This window comes from Patella vulgata, chromosome 6, assembly GCF_932274485.2.
Source record: "Patella vulgata chromosome 6, xgPatVulg1.2, whole genome shotgun sequence".
Taxonomy (NCBI): Eukaryota; Metazoa; Mollusca; class Gastropoda; family Patellidae; genus Patella; species Patella vulgata.
Window position 1 is genome coordinate 46,777,044 of NC_065884.2, and position 25,440 is coordinate 46,802,483.

Consider the following 25,440-nt stretch of genomic DNA (forward strand, 5'->3'; position numbering starts at 1 on the left):
TCATATAATAACTTTCGATATATTCCCCACTTGGAAGGTTGTAAATATAACGGGAAATATTTAGTGGTGGTGATTGTATTATCTCGAGCGCTCGACTTAGTATCTCGAGCGCTCGAATTAATTATCTCGAGCGCTCGACTTAGTATCTCAAGCGCTCGACTTAGTATATCAGGCGCTCGACTTAGTATCTCGAGCGCTCGAGATATTATTTTTTTTTGCGTGTCCTAAATCAGCCACCGTATAATACTAATAATAACCTAAACAGTTGTGGTTATTAATCAAAGCGTTACACGAAGACAATGAAATAGTTGGGTTTAAGTGGAATCTCACCCTCACAGAACCGAGGGCTTGGACCTTGAAGCACAGGTCACGTAGTTTAATTAATCGATTGAAACATGGCGGGGGTGCAGTAGTGATAAAGAAAGTGAGTATTATATTTATATACGTGTGTATATTTTTCAGGTCTCTAGTTATTTATACATACAGTAACAATACATTTTTATAAATATGGAGAGATATTGCTGTCGAAATTGTCAGAGACCAGCGCCGAATTAACCATGGTGGAGGGGATATGGGCATGTGGGTACCCCCGACCTAACACAGGTGACAAGAACGTAGGCAGTATTATTCCACACATAAATAACGGGGAGACCTTGATACAGAGTGTCATATCCGCGAAGGCCGTAACGTTACGACATAGTATTAGTAACCGATCGAAGTCGATTTTACGGAGATATCGTAAGTAATGTAGTCTATACAAAAACTACATGGGTGGGGGGATTTTGCCCGGACAGCGCCACTACGGCCTACTCTTTTTTCGTATTCCAGCTGTTAATGGTTCTCGATTTTCGAACTATCCGAACAAGTCGACACCAGCCCCCCCCCCCCCGTCCTGTCCCACTGACGTTAATACATAATTAATATAGCAAAAGTTCAGCAAATATTTGGTCGCTATATGAACTTTGTACTACATATTCACGATGCAATCAAAAATGCACTATCTAGTATCTGTCGGAGGACTGTTTGTTTGCCGTAGTCTCGCTAAACACGTGTAGCCTACTACCTTTCAATGTACACATATCGCGACACATATGAGACGTATGGCTAATCGATTTGCAAATCCCATTCAATCACATTTAAGGCAAAAATAGCCTACTTGGTTTCATATAACCGTTGTATTTACCACGACTATTTATCAAATCGATTATCCAAATCATGGATCGTATATAATTAATTCAGTACAGTTCTATGTGGAAATCTTCCAGCTTGCTCGCTTGTCAACGTCTGATTGGCAATGCTCCCCTCCCCCCTATATTCCTCACAGTTTTTCGTTTGATTATACCTAATCCCACTGGGATTTGTCGGTCCATTGCTTGAGGAATATGATGTCCCCCATAAACTAGATATGAAGCCCCATTCCACAACCCTCCTTGTTTGGAGTCATTTGAAATAAGAGATGTTGCTACCATTGATTCAACTACAATTAAGCATAAAATCCTACCTCTTTTTAAATCTTTAACACATAAAGGCGGGGCCTCGTGTAAATAGCCCCCCCCCCCCCCCCACACACACACACACTCCCCTCCCGAAATAAAATGGCCGACTATAGTTCTAAAAACACCTAGCCTATACTGTTTGTAATAAGACAGAAGTCAGGGATCATCATGTGAAGTATTGATTAGGTGACGTGACACCTTGCACCCAGTCTCATATTAGCCCAGTGCTGGATTAACCATATGGCAAATAAGGCACGTGCCTTTATTAGGGCCAGCCAAAAATCCAGGCCACAAAATAATAAAGTAAAACTTTTTTTGATAATTATCAGGTGGTGACAAAAATGCTTGCCTTTATTTTTATGTAAATAAATTGCATCCTTCTTCATCTACGCGTTTGTCGTAATCTAGCTAGGCAGTGAATGGGAATATGTAGGCTACTTATAGTAAATACAGTACTCTCAATGTTCTGAATTTGTTTGTAATAAATTTTCTGTTGCTAAATTTAACTTTTATTAAAATTCCTTTTGTCAATGGGCCCAACATATCTGTATTTTCAGGCCACCTATCAAAATGTGTCTTAGGGCCAGCAGAGTCTTAATCCGGCACTGTATTAGCCTATTGGTTATGTTCTGACATCTATCTGCCATATTTTTTGTAGTGACTTACCCATGGGCCACTGTCATGGGGTCCCTGTCTTGTCACTATGTTCATTGTTCACAGTTTGCTAGTGAACGATTTTTTGCGCTGGAAAATACGTTTGCGGCCGTCCAATTTTCAAAATTTTCCTGGGGAGGAGCAGTGACGAATCATGGCGAGGACAATAGAGGCAAATGTCTTGGCCGGGCTCCGAAGGGGCCCGGTGATTTGGTGACAAACAAAAAATTATATTTGTTAGAAAAAAATCGTGAAACGTGGGCTTTTTTTTGTTGAGTTTTGAAATTATTAGGTAGTTGATATCAGAAATGCTTCCATAACCCGAAACCCGAAATATTATTTCTGGTTGACAGGTAGCGGTCTTGTTAATTGTCCAATATTTCCATCAACTAGGCCCCCGTTTCTCACTCAACCAGCTCGCTTGACAAGAATCGCAAACCGAGATCATCGGGCCCGGAATGGCAGTGGGCCCCCCTTCCCACTGGTCCCCTCTCTGCGATAGTTTTTTTCTTTTTCTTAGAACTAATTAAGTATATGACTTCCCGCCCCGGATATACTCCACAGACCACCATTTCAGGTCGAAATTTTAAAAAGTTTCTCGGGGGGAAGACCCCTTAAAGCCTAAGATGAGAGACGCCCCCACCCCCCTTAGGGTATCATCTCCTCCCTGGGGCCCGGCAGGTAAACTGCCCCAGGGTCCGGCGACCTCATGATCCGTCACCAGGGGGCCCCCCCCCCACCTAAAAAGTTTACTGCCCCTTCGCAGCCAGCAGGCTGGCTACGGGCCTGACCTACCTACATCATGTACAAAACGAGATAGGAAATCGAAACTGTTTTCTCGTAAAAACGCCTGATTGCACTTAGATGTCAACACCGAAACTGAAAGTAGTCTCCATACTTTTTATGAAATAATTTATAGAGGATTTAATGAGTACAGCGCCCTGCAGTGGTAAGTTGTTTTCTATCATCACTCGGCGAAACAAGTTTGTAGTTGAAGTTGCAAAACAAGTCAATTAATAAACGCTACAATTAAGTATATAATCAGTGGTAAGTAATATTGATTCAATAAGGATGAATTATTTTCATACTCGCAGTCGTAATGACTTCAGGAAATGACCACACAAGGGTTCTGTTTCAATGATTTATTCAGTCTATGACTATGATAAGAAGACTGAAAGTATACAATTAACTTCATACATGTATATGTACAATCAATATAAACTATAAAATCTATTTATTCATGTCCATTAAAATTATATATTACATATTATACATCAGTTAAAACAATAAACGTACTTGCGAAATTTATAGGGAAACTTCCTCCTATGAACCTGTATGAAATATATGTCACATGTTACACAAACTTGTACTCTCAATTACAGTAAAACTAGTTCTTAAATGATATAAAACACTTACCCACACTGATCAATCAGCAGTGAATATTCGCTAGGCCGCAAATATCACCGAGAGGGATGACATTGGTACAGGTAAAACCACTGCAGGCAAAAATGCAATAATTCAATAATAAAGTACAGGCAGCTATCAGAACACACAAGAATAACGATTGGCATTGGTAGGATTAGAATCGGATTCTGTCAGTCCACTTTGTTTGGAAAAATTGATGAATTAAGAACTATAACCTACCCGGGCCTTTGTGCTGTGGGTTCATGGCCCATCCTCATTCTATTTGAGGCTCTTATCACTGTCAGGATATCCAAGCCCCGACAGATAATCAGGGCTTCGTACATACATTTGGTATGTCATTTGGTATGTCATAGAGATCATGTATCCATCAAAAACTTTCGAGCCCAGGGGGACAGACCCACGCCCCCCCCCCCCGATCACCACTCGTCGAATGCTTGTGGGAGAGCCCTGCTGCAGGACCTAGGTAAATGTATATTAAAAGCGGAGTCTTTTAAATAGAGTTAATATTATTGACTATCCTATGTACATGTAGGATGCAATTACTAAAAAAATAGATTAACTTCTTTAACTTTTATTACAAAATATTTATTAAAAACTACTGTACCACTGACAAGGGGGAACCAAGCCGGAAAATCCTGATGAACTTTCTTGGCCAACCAATATGATGTGAAATAAACAAAGATTTTTTGGTATAATTCTTGAGCAAAGCCCCCCCCCCCCCTCTCCTCCCTTGTTGCAATGCACACATAAGTATAGTAATAAAAATTTCCATTCCTATACCTTCATCAGGATTTCACATGGCAGCCATTGCCAAAACAATTATAGTAAACAATTACAATTAAAGCAGCAGTTATCTTAAATACTGAGCATTTAATCAATTTATCTATTCTTTATTTTATGTATTTTAAGCAATGAATGGATCTAAGATACAGTTGTCAAGCTTGACACCATGTCATCTGTTGTGTTATTAGTATTGGCGTTACTAGGAGGTGTTTTACCAAATATTAGACGTAAGTGTAAACATAATGGGTTGTGTAAAGGTGAAATCTAGCAGTTAATATTTGTTTATATTTTATTCATTATCTATGATAGTAAATACACAACCTGAAATGGCCTACAACTGATTCCCACTTTAATTTACAAATTAAGACGGGGAGTTGGATGGCTGAATGGTTAGCACGTGCGCGCTGTATCATAAAGTCTGTCATTGAGTATGGTCGCCTGTCTAACCTTGTGGGTTTTCTCCGGGTCTTCTGGTTTCCTCCCACTGCTAACGACCACTAAGCGCAAGCGAATTACGGAAATAAAATTAAACCATATGTTAGTCCCGAAATGACCTAGTTTGTGTTGAGTGGACGTTAAGCCCTGTTTGTCTCTCTCTCTCTCTCTCTCTCTCTCTCTCTCACACACACACACACACACACAAATTAAGACAGACACTGGCTGTGTCATTATCAGAGTGACTCATTGCACATTTACTCTTTGTATAATACTCGGTTCGCAACCCAGGAGTTCCCAGGTTCGATCGCGGTGTTGGCTGAGAAGGTTCCTCAGGATTTTTCTCCATGGTTTCCCCTTGTGACTTGTTCAGGATGGTGGCCCTGGCAAAGAACAGTGTGATTTCTCCTTGTGACTTGTCCAGGATGGAGGCCCAGACAAAGAATAGTGTGGTTTCTCCTTGTGACATTAAAGTCTATTTCATTTCATTTCGGTTTTTTTTTTGTGTCAGTAAATGTCAAGCTGATAATTATGCCTAAGATTACATTTCAACTGCATTATGTCTTGCTAGTATCTCCAGTCAAATCAGTGGTGTGTTATCATTCGATCTCAATGATTCTCTATCAAGCAGGGATAGATTCGGAAAAAACGGCCACAGTAGAGATTAAGGTACACTCAAGATCTACTGATTACCAGATGCCTGTGGGATTTTTGATGTATTTCTTTTCTGTTCTGCACTGCACCCTATAAGTTATCTTAACATAGAAATAAGCTTTATGCATGAAGTGGGTTCATCTGGAAATAAATACCGGTAACTGATTAGCTAACATTTTGAGGGACTTCACAACAAATATCACTATCTTCACAAATGTCAACACACTCCTGACACTTGAATTAATACACTTTTGTGGAAAAATATTTTCAAACCTATAAAACTTGTCATAATTGTCAGAAAGTCTTCAGGGTATATTATGATGTATTGCATATTAACTTGACATTGTGAAAGAATATCCATGCTAGAAATGACTTAAAAAATTTGCTTTTTTTCTTCATGTTTTTACAGATGTTTGTGTTGTTAAATAGCTTAAATAAAATTGCGATTGTTCTACTTATTTTGGGGGATGGGGTGGCCGAATAAGTTTAACGCACGCATGTTTGATCATAAGGTATGTCATTGAGTCAAGTGGCATGGTTTTGATTTCCTGCTTGTACGTGACAAGGAATAGGGTCACCAGCCAACCTCATGGGTTTTCTCCGGGTCCTCTGATTTCCTGCCACAGCTAAAGACAGTATGCACAAGTGTATTATTGAAATAAAATTGAACATATGTCAGTCCAGAAATGACCTAGTTTGTGTTGAGTTGACATTAAACACCATCCTTCTCTCTCTCCCGTCTTATTTTTACAGCTGTATGTGTTGTTAATAGAAGTACAAAGACCTTTGATTGTGGATTATATATCAGTAATTGTACGCTGTCCTCCGATACAAATGGCAGTATAACTTTAGACGGTCAGAATATCAAGTAAGTACCCAAGTTAATCTGTATCATCTATTTTTATTTAACATATTATTCCAAAGTAAATGAAATGAAAATGAAATGGGGTTTAGCATCCAGCTGGGCTAATTAAAACGGACATACGCCATACAGTGTGCTATGACGTATTTTGTCCAGACAGCGGCGCCATGGACTACTCTCAACCAAATTCAAAAGGTGGTTTTTTTTTCGTGGATGCCAGTATGTACACAAGACGGCTATATGTTGTCCCTTCCAGACCCTCTGTTCTGAACAGGACCTCCAGGTTAGTGATCCAACATCTTACTCATTGAGCCACGTGGCTCCCTCCAAAGTAAACAACCTGTTGGTATTAGCTGATTTCAGTGTGACAGCACATCAGGGTTATACCTCAATGTTCATAGATACTTTGCTATGTTGAAAAGGTTATGAACAAAACTTGACATGTAGTTTGTTTTTACTTGAATTGAAAGTCCCTATTTCAAACATGGGTTGGTTGGTGTGCTTTAGATCGTAAGGTCTGTCATTGAATCAAGGGGTGTTGTCTTGATTCCAAGCTTATACGATGGGTTTTATTCAGCCACCCTCAATTATTGAAATAGAATTGGACTATGTTAGTCTAAAATGTCCTAGTTTTTGTCGGGTGGACTTTGTCTCTCAATAACTTCAGAAAATTTTGGTTGTAAATCAGGGAGATTTCTTGCTGAAAGTTGTCAGAATTTTTCATTAGACCAGTTATTTTCTATTATATACATTGTATATATTTATTGTCAAGAATGGAATGATTTGGGGTTTTAATCAATACTGTTGGAAGTTGGGCCATTTTAAGAGAAGGCTTAAGAATGTGATAAAGAACAATTTCTTTGATACCTAGCAGTATTTTTATATGCCCACTTTTTTTAATGGAAATTTTTCAAATTTGGTTGTAAGCATTGCAGGGGTCATGTAAGAATAAACCGTATCGATTTTCAGCTTTCCATACCTTTCAGTTTGGGAGTAATCCCCCCTTTGCCGAAAACTTTGTGAAAGCTATATAAGCTACAGTTTTTGACAGACTTTTGATTTCAGAGTTACCCCCCCCCCCCCACACCCCGCTTTGTTGAATACCTCCGTCCTTGTGAATACCTTAGAGGCTACAGTTTTAACAGGGTTTTTTTATACGCCCCTGTTTGTTTTTAGCGTGTTCTCTATCCATCTCTTGCAAAATGTGGGCGTATCCTGCCTGGCAGCCGCTGGTTTTCAAATTTGGTGTGAAGCATTGAGGTCATGAGATGACGGACCCTATCGACCCTATCGATATTCAGCGGTCTGCAAACTTCCATTTTAGAGACAACCCACCCCTTTGTCAACTTTCCAGTCCTGAGTTATGCCCTCTTTTCCAAAAAACCTTAATAACTATATAAAGTCTATAGTTTTAATGGATCTTTTCATATTTGGCTTGAAGCATTGGGGTCATCGATCCAAATCGATATTCATAATCCACAGCCTTTCGTTCCTGAGTTATGTCCCCTTTGCTAAAAACCATGTGAACGCAATAGAGACTATTGGTTTTAACAGATTATTTTTCAAATTTGGTTGGATGCAACGGGGTAATAAGATCTAAGTTTTTCTTTTGGATGAGCTGCAGTTGAGAAAAAGTTGCTGTGTGGGTATATTCCACGCTTTGCATGACTATTTTTATTAAAGCTTGATAATGAAATACAGAGCAGACGTCATAATTGGATTCTTTAAAACTTTGTTACATTTTTTTTTAAAAAACATTTGTTGACATTGTGGATGTATAGATAAGGGGGCTTAATTGATAAGGGGACTTAATTGATAAGGGGGCTTAATTGACTAGCCCCTGTCTTTTTTAAATCTGAAACTGTGTTCTGCCGTAGCTTAAAGGACCTAAGTCCGTAACTCAAAATCCTCCAAAATCTTCGACATCGAAAACACGAATTATTGGTCAATTTAAATCAACATTGATGATGTAAACTTACCGGGAAAAGATGAGCTTCTGATATCCGATATTTAAGATAAAATAATTTTTTTAACATTGGTACACGAATCGTGTACCATAATGCGCTTCAGTCCCAGTTGTGTGGGAGAGACTCGAGGGACGAGGCTAGACACATTGCACCAAATCAAATGGAGTTATGTAGACTAGAATAACTAGACGCTAGAAATTTGCACTCGATTGAGATTGCTGACTTATTTCGCCGAACATAACTGATTTGAAATTGGAGTAAAAACGGAAACCATTAAATGTAAATCAGTTTATGTACATTCATATTACAGTATTATATGCGTTGCGACCCACTTTTGTGAATTTCTAGGTCCCAAATGTTAGCAATTTAGCTCCTTTAATTTTAAGAAATTTTAAAAGTGTTAATTATTTATTGATTATTGATTGTTATATTTCAACAGAATTTGTAACATCAATTCACAAATACAAAATGGTTACCTGAACATGATATGTCCTTTTGATCTGGAAAACAATATATTGAATCACACTATTAATTTTACTTCGGGTAACTGCTGGCCTACAGAAAGTTTTCAAGTTCGGGCTTTCAAATCTGGTACGTATTAATTGAGATAGTAAACAAAGTCAAACCCAATTTTATGTGAAGAAAATAGAAAAATCATTTTTATTTCGACTATGGTACGAATTATTAAATTTCAATTGTTTCTAGAATTATCCATATTTTGATTTAATTATGACTTGATTTTTGAATACCAGTAGTACACCATATTTAAATATGCAAATGTTGCCAAGGTGATCCATTGGTCTTATAAACATTGAGAGTAGACTATAATATATTATGATAAGCAACGTATTGTGATTGTTGTTTGCGTTTCATGTTATAGTTAAACCAAACCCTATTGTTGGTGTTAAGTTGTCTTCCGAATCAAGGAAGATAATTCGTATACAGGGGTCCATGATAGACAACTTAATACCGTCTATGTTGAGCAGAGAAGTTTATATAGTCGTAGAACAGCTCATAACAGATGAAGATTTGGTAATTATATAATCAAATTCGGTAGTTTGTGCAATTTAAAAAAATTAAGATATTAAATTATACTAGTCCTATGCAGCTATATATTTTTATGAATCAACGATCAAGATTGATCTGACAGATCGCACCACTTCAGAATCTCAGCCAAAAAAACAGGAACATCATTCACCAGGCCTCTGTGAACCAACCCTGCTGAAGCTCTATGATAATTATTCAAAGAAATGCAAACATTCTGCTTTATTTTGATTGAAGAAAAGTTACTGCATTGTCATTTCCAATAGTGTCATAATTGATAACTACATGACGTATGTCGTGGGATTCCTTGTGATTATCATGTTACTCATGATTGCAATAGGCCAATAATTTTTATTTATTGTTAAGCAGTTTCGGTGATTTTAACATACCATACTTGAACGTATGTTTAAACAAGGTATATGTCCAACACAAAATTAAATTTAATCTACCTTAAAATCACCTTGATAATATATTATCTTTTCTTGTTAGAAAACCCCTGAACCTGTAAGGAACAAGACTAAAAGAACACAGACTTCTCAACTAGATATTTCAGTTCGCAAACTCCATGCTTACATCAACTATAGCGTAACAATAATATGGCGTGTCAAGGGTGGTATGTTTTGGAGTGACCCAGTTGTTCATAAAATCAGAACTAAACCATATCGTAAGTGAATGATCCAATTATCGCTTACAGAAATGTTTATGCCCAGATTTACAATGGAGTTGGAGATGGAAATGAAATCGGGTTTAAAGTCTAACCATACTCACCAACCTGGCTAATGATGATGGATAATTTTGCCTTGACAACAGAGCTACCAATGTGTTTATACCAATGTGTAAACAGTTGTTTTTTCGTCCAATCCATAACTTTCTGTATCGAATAGTCACATTTATCAGGTCACTCAATGAAAAATATAGCTTCATAACCCCTATATTACAGAAAAACTCATTTCAAACAGCATTTGATTTGTATTCTTCAATAAACATGTTTTTATACGCCCACATTTTCATGTGGACGTATATTGTCTGTCCGTCCGTCACTTATTGAATTATGGTCCTTGATTGTACGAAAAATCGCTTTTTCTTTAGCTTGTTCTCTATCCATCTCTTGCAAAATGTGGGTTTATCTTGTCTGACAGACGCTGATTTGTGGAGGACAGTGAAAACTGTGATGTATCCTTGAAAAAATATTTTGTAAATTACAGTATGCCTTCAAGAAAGATTTTTACTTACTTTTAGGGCCAACTGCTGCCCCAGAACTCTTAAAGGGGGTATATTCTTACAATTTACAGGACAATGGAATAGTATTTTATTGGCAGGTAATAATTTTTTTTAGATTATATTCTAAAATATGATAGTTCTTTACTGGCAGGTAATAATATCTTCTGCTACTTGTATCTGCATGAATGTACTGATAAACTTTAACAAAGACTATTATCAGAGGATTGTCTAGGGTGTCACAATGTTTTTCTACTAGATATCATTTTGTTACTATTGATTGTTCCTCATAATGATTTATTTGATTAGAAGTGATATACCGGTATATTTTAATGTAGGTTTTACTTCATGAGAATGTTGAATATTGAGTTTTTATTCACAACGACTTAAACATATTGTCATCCACTGTGTGCATCAGTAATTTCTTGTGAACACCATACAGGACATGGTTCTTGCAGGGATTGTTCTTTGGGCTCATCAAATTACCTGGCACAATTATATTACCCTGATAACCTTCATATTCCTGAAATTTAAACACAGAAATGACTTTGCTACTGTTGGACATAAAAGTGTGTCTTGACAGACAGTCTTTGTTTTTTTTAAATGGCAACTTGGTCTAATAGACTATATATATATAGAGTATATATAGAATTGATTGCACTGATCAATAGTATGTATATGTTATGGCAACTATGAATTTTAAGTTGTGACCAGTTTTGAAAGATTGAAAAAGTTTGATTATTTAAAAATGAACACACATATTCAGTCGACCAGATTAAGGAACATCTAGTATGTGCTTCATTTATCTAGGCCAGGGTTGAGTCCACTACAACAAACTAAGCAGATTCCATTAAGGGGTGTATAGCGGAGGTCTTGCATGACTTTTTTCTCTTACAGAAAATACCAAAACTAAGAGAAAATGGGCCTGGTTTAGAATACATCATCTACAGAATTCGCACAGATAACAATCAACTAATTAAAGTTATATTAGAAAATATCTCATTTAAAAAACTGAGTAGATTAAATATTTCCTTGGAAGAAACAAACAAAGACAATGAAACCACTTCTTTACTGATTTACCAGACCACATTTGGAAGTTCTAAGGTATCAGGAATTCTTAGAAACTTTCTGGAAGGTGACATAGTTATGATCCTTGCCAACAACACAGTTGGGTTATCAAATTTCTACTCAGCACAAAGGATTCTTTCAACTGCGAAAGGCAAGTAGTTCTTTTGAAATTTAGTATTACAGAAGAGAAACAACAATCCCTTGCAAACTTCGATATTCTGGAAGTTGGATCTCTAAAATAAATATCAGTCCAGAAATGATTCAATTGAAAATTTGTGAACATCCTTCACTGCCAACCATAATCTGCGCTAAAATCTTTTGAGTAACATATTATCAATTGGTGAGATCAACAGATCATTCTCATAAAAGTTATAATAAACAAAACATAAATTATTAATGTATGAAAGTTTACAGACTAATCCCATTTTGATTTGTTCTAAATTATAACACTGTGAATAGTAGGTGTGTGAATTAGGATTGTGGATGTTTCGTTATATACGGATAAAACATATATATATGATGGGGCTATAGCAATCATTTGTCTTGTCAGAATTGAACAATACTACTACAGGATAACCTTAAATAATTGTATGTTGAAATGACCAATAATACAAATAATTACAAATTTATATGATTATTACTTGACACATAGTTTAAACTAATTAAACCCTTTTGTTTCGTCAAAGCTGACATAATTAATCATGTGTATTGGCTTCATTGGTGTCTATATTAGCGGCATCTTTAACAATTTCACACACATCTTGCTTTAATCGGAAGCCTATTATTGTAGATGTATTGTTGGCTTACTTTTGATCAAAATGATATGCTTATATGGCTTAAAGTCCATATGATTTTTATATTTTCATTTTATGTGCTCTTTAAAGGCATAATACCACTCTTGTTGTAACTGAATAATATGTCCCAATCTTTATTCTGGTCAACAAATTGCACTACTTTACAATATTCCAATTAATTGATGATACAAAATTCATCTTAACACACCTAATTTAAAAATATTGGAAAAATTCAAATAAATGATTTGAAAAGCCTGACGTAAAGCTTTTTAAATGTGACTTGGATTTAAAATATTTTTGAGCCCTCTGGACAAGTAAGATAATTTACACAACAGGTAAGACACTAACACATCTAGTACTTAGAATAAGGCTATTTTTTTATTTTCTGGAGCTGTCAAGCCAGCAAGAGTGTTATTGTCCCTTTAAGTTAGATCAAGCTCCATGATTGAAAAACTAATTCCAGGTCGATCTTATCTGAAAGATAAGTGGTAGACAGAAATGGGGTTTCACATTCACTTGACACAAACTAGGTCATTTCAGGACTAACATACGGTTGAAGATTTTTTACAATAATTTGCTTGGGTAGGGAAGTCTTTAGCAGTGGGTGGAAATTTGAGAAAACCTATAAGGTTGGACAGGCGACCTTATTACTTGTCACCTACCAATTTGATTAAAACACAGATCCTATTTCATTTCTTTTTTAAAGTTCAAAATTTCATTTTACTTGTCTTTACTACACTAGAATCTGGAAGAGTTGTTATATTACCGGCGTTTTGGTTGAAGAGAGGGATAAGCTAATGAAACAGTCTGTTACGGCGACTTCTTGGCGTGCCATACACAGAACTGCGGGTAAACGACTAGAAATGCCAACGCTGATCGATTAATCAATGTCTTGCGTCATAGTAGGGTCAAAAGCCGCTTTCACGATCCATGACACGACCTTCGAGTACAACTTGTCAACTTCATGTAGTGTAAGCCATCGAAAGTATAAAAAACGAAACGAAATATAGATCTGTATTTTAACGAGATTAGTCACGTACAAGCTGGGAATCGACATCATGCCACTTGACTCAGTGACAAACCTTATGATCTAAAGCACATGTCTTAGACTATAAGGCCTCCACCCCACCCCCATCACCATAGATAAGACATCATGGTTATGAAATCAAGAAATTATATAATAACTACACTTATAAAGAAGTTATGTCACAGTATTAACACTTGTACTTCTTGTGAATTCCATATTCCTGAAGCAATGGCCCGAGAAATCCCTCCTGGCCATTGCTGGATTGGCTTCTGGTACATGAGCTTTTGAGGGAGTGTGTCTATTCTTCCAGTTCAATCAAATCTATCCCAAGTACTGCAACAGGACAGCCCTTCGTTTAATCTGGGTCTTCCCTAAAACTTTGGACAGTGATTTAAGGTATTAAAAACGGTGAAAGTATGTTCGTGTCCAAATATTCGATTTGATAGCCTCGTTTGTCACACAATTAGTTTTTCTGCAATATTCTGCTATGCACTGGTTAATTGGGCATAATAAAATCGTGAGTCATGACGTAACTTTATGTAAACATATTTGGTCCAATTTAGAGCTCTGTTTTAAGCGTAATGCTTTTGTAACGCAGTTAGCTATTGGTTGTTAATCGGACCATAGACCAGTCATAATTTGGAACAGAAATTGCTTTCTTTAAAGCAGTGTTTAGTGGGATTAGGTATAATCAAACGAAACACTGCGAGGAGTATGTGTAAATCCATACAGTCTATATGTCTATTTTAATTACTTTGTTACATTTTATTATTTAATTCAGTATTAAGTCAACCACTGGCACTTACAGTTGAACTTTTAAATGGTACTCATAGCAATTTAACCTGGAAATTACCACACTTATCCATAGACCATCTTCATTTCTACTGGTGTTATGGCATTTGGTGGAAAATAGAAGGTTGGGTAGAGTGTAAGGTTAGTATTAACTAGAAGGTTGGGTAGATTGGAAGATTAGTATGAACTAGAAGGTTGGGTAAAGTGGTAAGATTGGTGTTAACAAGATGATTATGTAGAGTGTAAGGTTAGTATTAACTAGAAGGTTGGGTAGAGTGTAAGGTTAGTAACTAGAAGGCTGGGTAGAGTGTAAGGTTAGTATTAACTAGAAGGTTGGGTATATTGGAAGATTAGTATGAACTAGAAGGTTGGGTAGAGTGGTAAGGTTGGCGTTAACAAGATGGTTATGTAGAGTATTAACTAGAAGGTTGGGTAGAGTGTAAGGTTAGTATTAACTAGAAGGTTAGGTAGAGTATAAGGTTAGTATTAACTAGAAGGTTGGGTGGAGTGTAAGGTTAATATTAACGAGATGGTTATGTAGAGTGTAAGGTTAGTATTAACTAGAAGGTTGAGTAGAGTGTTAGGTTAGTATTAATAAAAGATTTGATAGATTGTAATTTGGTAAGTATTTCTAAAAAAAAAATCTGGACAGAAAATAGGGTTGGTATTTAGAAGATGGAGAGATTGGTAGTATTAATTAGGATTGATTGATGTAATAAACAAAGTACAAATTAAAAGAGTTGAAAGAATTGGTATGTATTTTCTGACAGTAACATGGGTAGAATTAGGAGGATGGGTAGAATGTAAAGTTAGTATTAGTAAAATTAGTTAGGCTTGATAGATTGTATACTAAGTATTAATTAAAAGGAAATGTTAGACTGCAATTTTTAATTTAAAAATGATATAATAATGGTAAGGCATAGGTAAAATGTCAGATTAGATTAAATATTAAATGAAAGTTAATATCCTGATGATTTTTTTTACCTTTGTAAACTGTTTTTATTATTATAATGGTTTATAAGGTCTATTGGTACATGTTTATTCTTGATAATGACTTTTCTTTTCCAGGAACGAATCTCAAGTAAGACGGTCACCATAAAATCAGGCAAATCACAAACGTCATTGTTTTCATCAATATCATCATCATCATCATCATCATACAACAGTCATATAATAGATATTACACAGGAAGAAAGTATCACATGTGAAGGTTGTTTTCTACATTTTGGAATGTCCGCAGAAAGCCAGAATATATCCAGTCCCATTTTATGGAATACATCATTAAGTGTTCTTCATCCCTCGGAAGGTATGTTTGTGGGTTTTCTTTACATCAAATTAATTGACTTACTATGGTTTAAGTGATGAAATATGGATTAAGATATAAAACTAGCAGGACTTAATGCCTTATTTATTTTATTCATTACCGCTGGAGGAAATGGTGTAAGTCGTGTTAAAAACTAGAGATGCATTTGGTACCCTTCTCTTTATTTACAGATGCCCATTTTGGATGGCCCATGTACATGTACATCTATCAATAATGAATCAAACTATATAAAGAGGTTTTTTATGCTTATAATACTACCATTCTAGTGATATCTTCTAAAATTCCAAAGCAATTGCTTCATTTTCTCATTTGGATGAATATTTTTATACGCATTTCATGTGGGCGTATATTGTCGTCGCCCCTGTCCATCCGGACGTCGTCCGTGTACAATTTGTTTGTTGATACTGTACAGGTCACAATTCTTATCCAATTTTGACGAAACTTGAATTTAGGTTTATCTCCAACAGATATTGGCATTTATAAGATCTAAACTTCATGGATTATGGCCCCTGATTGTACGAAAAATCACGCTTTTAGCTTGTGGACACTCTAGAGGTCACAATTTTCATCTGATTTTGATTAAGCTTGAACTTGGTTCCTTTCGATATTTGCGCATATCGGATCGAAACTTCCTGAATTATGGTCCTTGATTGTACCATAATGATGGTTGAGTTAGAATTTCGGGAAAATCGGACCAAAACTGCGAGACAAAATGGCCACCTCCCGTTCGCAAATTGTGTAGATATATGATATATCAAGGTTGTGGATCCTCTAGAGGCCACAATTTTGATCTGATTTTGATGAAACTTCAAATACATGTTTATAACCCAACGATCTTGGTTCCTGTTGATATTCACGCATATCGGATTGTAACTTCCTGAAATATGACTTTTGATTGTACGAAAAATCAGGTTTTTAGCTTGTGGTTCCTCTAGAGGACACAATTTTTATCTGATTTAAAAAAAACGTTTGAATACATCGCCATTACACCCTAATGATGGTTGGGTTCGAATTTCGTGAAAATCGGACCAACACTGCTAGCCAAAATGGCCGACCCGTTCACGCAAATAGTGTAAAAGTATGTAATACCAAGGTTGTTCACTCCCTGGAAGTCACAATTTTTATCCGCTTTTGATGAAATCTTAAAATATATCTTTATGTCCCAAATTACTCAGTCCATTTCGATATTCGCACATTGCAGACTATAACTTCCTGGATTATGGCCTCTGATTGTACGAAAAAATGTTTTTTTTTAGCTTGTTCTCTATCCATCTCTTACAAAATGTGGGCATATCTTGCCTGAAAACCGCTGGTATAATTCTCTGCTGTATTTCTCTTTTTGTGACATCACAACTCTTGAACTTGAGATGCATCGATGATACCCTGGTAACAGATGCTATTTCCCACTTGTGAGGTAACACAAGAGGTAACTGAATACATCATTAAACATACACCTATACATTATTGCAGGTCTTTCTTTAGGCCTGAAATGTTATCTAAATTATTAATTAGACATTAATTAGCCTATCCAGACCATAATCAACCCTCGATGACATCGCTAGCTTGCGATAATTACTGGATTGGAATCCAGTCTGCGGCTCAACGCTCATTGATGATTAAATCAAAATATGGATAATCGAGACTATGTTTTTTTATCCTACCGACTTTAGTAATGATGATCGAGGTTAGGCATAAAATTCAATCGCTAAATTATCGGTTCAGAGTGGATCAATTTGACTGAAATTTTCAGCAAATTCCCTTTACATTACCTAGGTTTTAACTATTATAGTGAGAACTGCCAGCTCTTTATCTAATCTCCCATAAAGTATCTTTAATTAGGTCTGCATTTTAATTTGTGCTGCAGAATGAATAAATTGTCATAAAATATGCTAATTAAGAGGTCAAACTGGTCACTCTCATTATGATAGTCCATCATTGTTTTGGTCTTTCACTACATGAAAATCTATCTTAACTTCTTTATTCTCCAAAACTATATATACATAGTTATTGAGATAATGCACATTTATATACAAAGATTCAAACTTAAATGACACGTGCGAACAATTAAGTAATATCAATAATTAATAAATAATATTGACAACAACAATAGTGGTGTATATTAAGTATATAACAAAAGGTTTTCATGGAGGATTAATTTTTGATGTAACGATTTTAATGAGACGACATAACTTCTGTAATACAACAGTATTTTTACAATTAAAAAGACTTTGAAATTTGAATATATTTGGGCGATTTTTGCACCAATCTGGCAATAATCTTTTTCTTTCAGAAGAAAAATATTTACAATTTAAAATATAGTGAAATTCGTCACCGATGTCGGCTGAGTCACAGACATGACATAGTCTTTCGTTTCGTGGTGTTTTATTCCACCTCCCCGACTCAATCGGTAATCGGTGACTCCCAAGTCTGAATCTAGACAAAATTTGTATGTTAATGTTTGTTAAATTTTTAAAATATGGTTCTAATTTGAATTCGGTTTTAAATATTTTGTAACAAAGACATTTTGTTGAAAGTTGTATACCTGCTAAACATTTTTGTGTTATGTGTTATGTGTTCTCTTTGGAGAATTGAAATTCGGTTTAATATCCTAATTTTCTGCACCAACTGGGCTAATGAAGACAGGCAAACGCCATTCAGTGTGCAATGAAGGAAATTTTACTCGGATAGCATGTAAATGTGTTCATGGGCCGGTTTTTCATCCCATCTGAACGACTATACATTGTCCGTTGTCTGGTCCTACACTGGGTTCTACACCACTAACAAAGGGAAACCACACCAGAAAATCATTGTGAACTTTCTCGGCCAACACCAGGATTCGACACAGGACCTTCCTTTGGAGAAATAACGACGAATATGAATGTTTCAGATTATACAGGACAAACAAAGAGTGGAATATTAGGTACTCTAGAAACATCTCTTGTTGTTACTGGTTGTGTTGTGGCAGTTATCATCATCGTTATAATTGTTACCAGGTTGGTTTATTTTTTATTTTAACTCCAACACTGTAGTCAGCTGCATCTTTAGGACCTGTCAAGCGTTTCTTGTGAACACATTATATACTACAGTTCATGTCCGATTTGTTCAAACTTGTAGACAGTGTTCAATTGGTCATAAGGAAAAACCCTATTAAAATTAAAAATTGTTCATTGGCGTATCTGAGTTATCTACTTGTTTGTGTGGATTGTGTGTCTAAAGTCTATTAATATCAAATTCAGGCAGAAATAACCTGCCTGAAACAGCTTCTCTATCAGTACATGTACTACTGACAAGGCTACTAACAGGGTGTGACATTTTTCTCTTAAATTTTCTCTGTTATTAAGTCATTTCGACCAACAAATGTACTCTAGGGGCATTGTACTTTCTAACAAGACTGTTTCCACCACAAAAATATTATGTTGTGATGAAATAATTCCATTGTTTTGGTGAAAAGACATATATTTTTTCTCTTTGTTCATAATTCTCTCTGCCACCTTTTGTTAATAAACACTGTATTGGCTAAAAAAAATGACACTTTAAATCAAATAATTTTGTATTTGTAAATTTTCCTATCATTTCAGAGGTAAAATATACATTACAAAGTCTTATGACATAATGACACCCAAAGATCTACAAGTATGTCTAAATTATATTAGTCATTTCAAACTCAGTCTAATTTTGAAAAATATTTAACCTTAGACATATTCTTTTTGTATCTATTCTATACACCCATGTTTATATGTGGTTGTTTATTGCTGTTGCCCCTGTCGGGTTATACCTCCAAAGTTATTGCCCTTTAGCAAATTAGAATCTTGTAAGAGAAACAGCTGTTACACAATTTATTTGAAATTGATATGGAAATTAGCAAGACAAAGAAGGGTTAGTTACATGTACCTAAAAAGAATCACCATGCAACAACATTTATGGACTGACAAGAAGACTGTGAGCGTATTGTCACTTTAAAATATCAATAAATTGTTGACCTGAAAACCAGAAAGTTATTTTTTTTTTACATTTATTATTATTTGATTTTTCAGAATCCCCTATGCTCAAACATTGATGACTCAGTAGAAAGTAGAACTTTTCAAGATTCCGAGGAAAGTTATCCCGACAGTGGCCAAGGCGATTCAGTATCGGAAAACGACTCTCCTATTCCTGGATATTCAAAATTTTCTTTACAAAACTCGACACATGATAAAATTCCCGATAATATTACCAAACAGAAATGTGATAAAAATTGTGAAGGTCCTGGTTCTTCAGTTCAAACTGAATCATCTGGGATGTCCAGTCAGAACGACAAACGATTATTAGATGACAGTTGTGGTGAATATTCTAAAGCGGCTGTACAAGGACAATCCAGTGATATAGAAATGACAGAAATATCGTTAAATGAGCAGGAAATGCCCCAAAAGTCAGGCGAAAAGACAATTAGATTACCCTTTGTTCATTATAATGGAAATATTTCTGCTCCCCAGAGTGATGACGATGACAGCGTTCCTCACATTGAAGTTAATACCTCTTATGAGGATCAATATAAGACCATTAGTATCTATTGAATGAAAATATATATTTAGTGTATCTTTTTTGTCCATTATAATGGAAATACTGCTGCTAGTATTGCAATGTCAGTTTTTCTTCACATTAAAATTAATATAACAGTTTGGAGTGATTACGTCACATTATAACTAAACACACATCGAATCAATCCAACCAGTTTTCGGATATCTTGATCTGGAACTTTTCTTCAAAATTTTCAGTAATGTAAAAGTATCAATCCTGTTAAGCCTGGTATTGAGGCCTGGCTCGGTACCAAGTTTGGCCTGTTACCATATTTTTTATACGCCCACTTTTTCATGTGGACGTATATTGTCGTTGTCTCTGTCCGTCCATTCACACTTTGTTTGTGGGCACTCTAAGGTCACTATTCTTATCTGATTTTGACGGAACTGGGAATATAGGTTTATATCCGTAACTTCATGCATTATGACCCCTGGTTGTACGAAAAATCACGTTGTTAGCTTGTGGACCCTCTGGAGGTCACAATTTTGATACGAATTTGATAAAATTTTGACGTATGTTTATAATCCAAAGATCTTTGTTCCTTTTGATATTAACGTCGGAGCATAACATCCTGAATTATGGCCTCTTATTGTACAAAAATCTCCTTTTTAGCTTGTTCTCTGTCCAACGCTTTCAAAATATGGGCGTATCTTGCATAGCAAATGCTTGTTTCAATTTAAAATTTACACAACCAATATTTTTAAATTTTAGCTCAGGTTGCCGATTGCTATTTCTTCCAATTGATATAAACATACACTTTTGGCTAATAATTTGCCAATAATTTATTCTGGTTTCTATTGTCTATTATCAGTGGTGCAGGACAGAGGGCCTGGCAAGGTACATCATATAGTCGTTCGGATGGGTTGGAAAGCTGATGGCCTCTACTACATGAAGATCTGACCGGTTGTAGTGGGAGGTCTGACAGAGGTCAAACGATGGCTTTTGACAATATGACGTCAGACATTTGATTACCCACAGTTCCATGTACTTCACGCCAAAAGCAAGCCGTAAAAGACCGTTTCATTGGCTAATCCCTCATATCATCCAGAAAGTGGATTATATAACAACTCTTCCAGATCCTAGTGTAGTAAAGACAAGTACACGTAAAACATGTAAATTTTAAATTAAAAAAAACGAAACGAAATAGGATCTGTGTTCTAATCAGATTGCACAATGGCATGCACACACAATATCCCTTGGCAGCTGGAATTCGACATGTAAGTAGGCTGTAGCGCTGCTGTCCGTGCAAAATGTCCCTCATAGCACACGTATGCCCGTCTTCATTAGCTCAGTCGGAGCAGAATAGCGTAGGACATTAAACCCCATAATTTCAATAGCGTAGTTATAAAGCTGATTAAGAAACAAAGTGGTTTTTAGATGGTTTCTGTGTACAAAATTCAGCGGTTGCCAGGCAAGATACGTCCACATTTTGCAAGAGATTGATAGAGAACAAGCTAACAAAAAAGAAGCGATTTTTCGCACAATCAGGCGCCATAATCCTGGAAGTTATGGTCTGAAATGTGCGAATATCTAAATGGACTGACATAATATTTGGGATATAAAGATATATTTTAAGTTTCATCCGCAACCTTAGTATTACATACTTTTATACTATTTGCATACAAGGAGCATGCAGTTTGTCCGGTAGTTTCAAACTCAACCATCATTAGGGTGTATCGGTGATATATTTAAATGCTCATTAAAATCGGATAAAAAATTGTGACCTCTTGAGGGTCCACAAGCTAAAACGTGATTTTTCGTACAATCAGGGACCATAATCCAGGAAGTTACGATCCGATATGCGCAAATATCAAAAGGTACCAAGATCTTTGGATTATAATCATACATGTCAAGTTTCATCAAAATCAGATAAAAATTGTGACTTCTAGAGTGCCACAAGCTTGGTATTACATACTTTTACACTATTTTCGTACAAGGAGTGGCCATTTTCTCCGGCAGTTTGAGTCAGATTTTTACGAAATTAAACTCAACCTTCATTGATGTGTAAAGGTGATATTTTTAAACATTTTTTTTTCAAAAATTGAATACAAATTGTGACTTCTAGTAGGTCCACGACCACAAGCTATAAATAGGATTTTTCACAGGAAGTTAAATTTGGATATGCACGGTTATCAAAAGGAACCAAAATCTTTGTGATATAAATATAAATTTAAATTTTCATCAAAATCGGATCAAAATTGTGACCTCTAGACGGTCCACAACCTTGATATACCATATATTTACATTATTTGCGTACGAGGGGCGGCCATTTTGTCTGGCAGTTTGGTCTGATTTTCACGAAATTCGAACTCAACCTTCATTAGGGCGTAACGCTGATAAATTCAAACGTTTTTTTTTAAATCAGATAAAAATTGTGACCTCTAGAGGGACCACAGGCTAAAAACACATTTTTTCGTACAATCAAGAGCCATAATTCAGGAAGTTACGATATGATATGCGCAAATATCGACAGGAACCAAGATCTTTGGGTTATAAACATGTATTTCAAGTTGCATCAAGATCGGATAAAAATTGTGGCCTCTAGAGTGTCCACAACCTTGATATACCATATATTTACTCTATATTCGAACGGGTTTTTTTATCGGATAATAATTGTGACCGCTAGAGGGACCACAAGCTAAAAACGTGATTTTTCGTACAATCAGGGGCCATAATCCAGGAAGTTATGATTCGATATGCGCAAATATCGAAAGGAACCGAGATCTGTTAGTGATAAAGCTATATTACAAGTTTCGTCAAAATCGGATAAGAATTGTGACCTGTAGAGGGTCCACAAACAAATTGTGAACGGACGGGCGGACAGTGGAGACGATAATATACATTCACATGAAAATGTGTCAATGTGGGCGTATAAAAATGGTAGACAGTGAACAATACTTGTTTGCAATTTGATCTTTTTCTTGCCGGTACCGTTAAAAATTAAAGACAGGTTTATCATTACTGTTTATGAATTTGTATATATTATTTGATTGGCGTAAGTCTGTCATTTTCAGCTGATATGCCAAGGTCTACACAGGACCTTGGTTTATTTTCCCATCCAAACGACTAGACACTGTTCGATGTGTCAGGGCCTCTGTCCTGCACCGCTGTCCTGAAAACTTTCTGAACCAACACCGGGATTGGACCTTGGACCTCCTGGTTACATAGAACATATCATGCCATACAATGATGTGCCATTAACGCCCGATAACAGAAGAATGTTTTTTGTATTATGTCACCCAAAACCATTGGTCTTGCCCTTTTTTTTATAATTTTGTAATTTTATTATCACCAACTTTGATATAATATTTAAACATGTTTAATGACAAATTGTATAGTTCATTCTTTTTGAGAGAGAGAGAGAGAGAGAGAGAGAGAGAGAGGTCACGGGATCGGATGGGCCAAAAGCCTGAGGTCCCATGTAAGTAAATAACCTGTGAATGTGGCATTTCGAAATAAGAGTAAGCTGTAATGCCGCTGTCCGGGCAAGATTGCCGCGTAAAACACTACACAGCATGCCCGTCTTAAATATCCCAGGCAGTTTTAAGAAAAAAATAATGATTTTATTTGAATCCCGAATAACAAAACACATTCTGTTTCGAAACAAGATTTAACTTCACGCTGTCGCTAGTTCCATCACCAGATAAACTGCCTGTCCACCCACCTATATACATTGTGACAACGATGGGATTCCATACATAACCAGGCTTTAAACACTTTACCAGTGGTTCTCAACCACTGTGCCGCGAGATCTGCACGACACACTAAGAAAATGCGAAAACCACGTGATCCTAATTGAGTATTCGCTGGAGTTCATGGCTGTGTTGTTTTGTTTTTTTTATTTAGTTCGAGTCATTCTGTGAGTCTGACTAGTTTGTGTCGACGATTGTATGCCGTCTGACTTATCATTTTATTTTGCAAAATTCAATTTTTTTTCACATATATTTAGCCAGGGGTGCCGCTATTTTTTCATGTGTCTCAAAGTGTGCCTTTGCCAAAAAAGGTTGAGAACCGCTGACTAAAGGGCAAGGTAAAGTGACACCATAGTAATAACACATTTCGCTGTTGTATAAATGTAAACAATGTTTCGTATGTAGCTTTCGTGTCCGAATATCTGATATGTCCTTGACCTTATGCTAATATCAATGAGAAAAGTGTTAATTTTAAGTACATATTTTTATTTTTTTAATTTAAACAACTGCGGAATACGATTAATTCATATCAAGATACAAATGAGGTGTCATTTACGGGATTTGATAATATTTAAAAAATAAGTCATGTATGAACTCATTGATGCGAGCAACACTCCCTTTGGGCGGCAATTCGACACAGAAAAGTAAGTAAAAATGCAGTAAATACTTTTTGACTTATACTATCACAATTATCCTTACATCAGGTGGTAAATCGTAATATTATAGACTATTGCGCTTCATTTTCAAGAACTGTCACAGAACTGTAAACAGAACTGTCAAAATCTAAGCTAACATGGCTGCCGTTGTGAAGTGTTGGTAAATGTTAGCAAAAGGCTTTTTTCTAAATTTTGGAAAGATTATTATTCATTTATGTTAGAATAATAATCATTTTGAGGGTCTGATATAGGATTTGTTACCTAGATATAATTTTTGTGGGACAAATTCATTTCTATGGAGTACCATTTGAAACACATCATATTTTCCAATCAATCATTCGGCTGGACCTTTCCACATTCAATAGTGGAGTATTAGTGTACAATCTAAGATTAAACAATGTGTTGAGTGTGAATAAATATTGAATAAAATTTATAACAAATTTTTTTTTACTGTAAAACTTAGTAAAAATGTTCAATGTTTAATTGTCAGTGTATCTTCAAGGGGTAAATTAAGAAGTAATACAAATGATAACAATATGTATTCATTATAAAAAATTGCTGAAAACCAAAAGCAGTTTCAAGGAAATTGTGATGCAGTATTTACAATTTTCCATACAGACCCTAAATATTTAATCCAAATGATGTTTATGATGGTACTCGATACAATAAAGTCTGAAAGTAGTCCCTTGAAAAAAATGGAGAATATTTGAAAAAATAGTTTAATTATATGGACGTGGTGTGCTAAAACAAAGATAGTTTTCAAAATTTGAAGTCTTGATGGGTGTAGTGTATATATTCAGGTATCTCTGAGAGACTTTGTGATTTCCCATGTTGAGTTGTTTATCCTGTAGCTGCGCAGCGCTGAATGGTATATTTGCTTCATATTTTCCAAAGTTACAAATTCCAAAGTCATTATTTTTGATTTTCATCCATTTTTTATTGTTCAGTATCATCTCAAGCACGTTTAGACACCAAAATAAAGGCACTAAAGA

At 35.8% G+C, this 25,440-nt stretch overlaps 1 protein-coding gene across 1 annotated transcript; it reads left to right on the top strand.

Annotated features, from left to right (window-relative positions):
• Positions 1 to 252: 252 nt before the first annotated feature.
• LOC130010342 (uncharacterized) lies at positions 253 to 24,544 on the top strand. Its single transcript, XM_050555305.2, has 13 exons — positions 253 to 424; positions 4,485 to 4,585; positions 6,201 to 6,315; positions 8,716 to 8,867; positions 9,157 to 9,308; positions 9,810 to 9,984; positions 10,560 to 10,639; positions 11,436 to 11,757; positions 14,209 to 14,360; positions 15,288 to 15,525; positions 18,431 to 18,536; positions 19,122 to 19,176; positions 19,578 to 24,544. The coding sequence occupies exons 2-13, from the start codon at positions 4,525 to 4,527 to the stop codon at positions 20,094 to 20,096; spliced, it is 2,127 nt and encodes a 708-aa protein (XP_050411262.1). The 5' UTR covers positions 253 to 424; positions 4,485 to 4,524; the 3' UTR covers positions 20,097 to 24,544.
• Positions 24,545 to 25,440: the final 896 nt, after the last annotated feature.

Excerpts from the sequence above, each read along its gene's own strand:
- LOC130010342 (XM_050555305.2), top strand. The coding sequence starts at position 4,525 with ATGTCATCTGTTGTGTTATTAGTATTGGCGTTACTAGGAGGTGTTTTA. Across the intron at positions 9,985-10,559 it reads AATCAGAACTAAACCATATC|GGCCAACTGCTGCCCCAGAA; the intron begins GTAAGTGAATGA and ends ACTTACTTTTAG. Across the intron at positions 19,177-19,577 it reads TGACACCCAAAGATCTACAA|AATCCCCTATGCTCAAACAT; the intron begins GTATGTCTAAAT and ends TTGATTTTTCAG.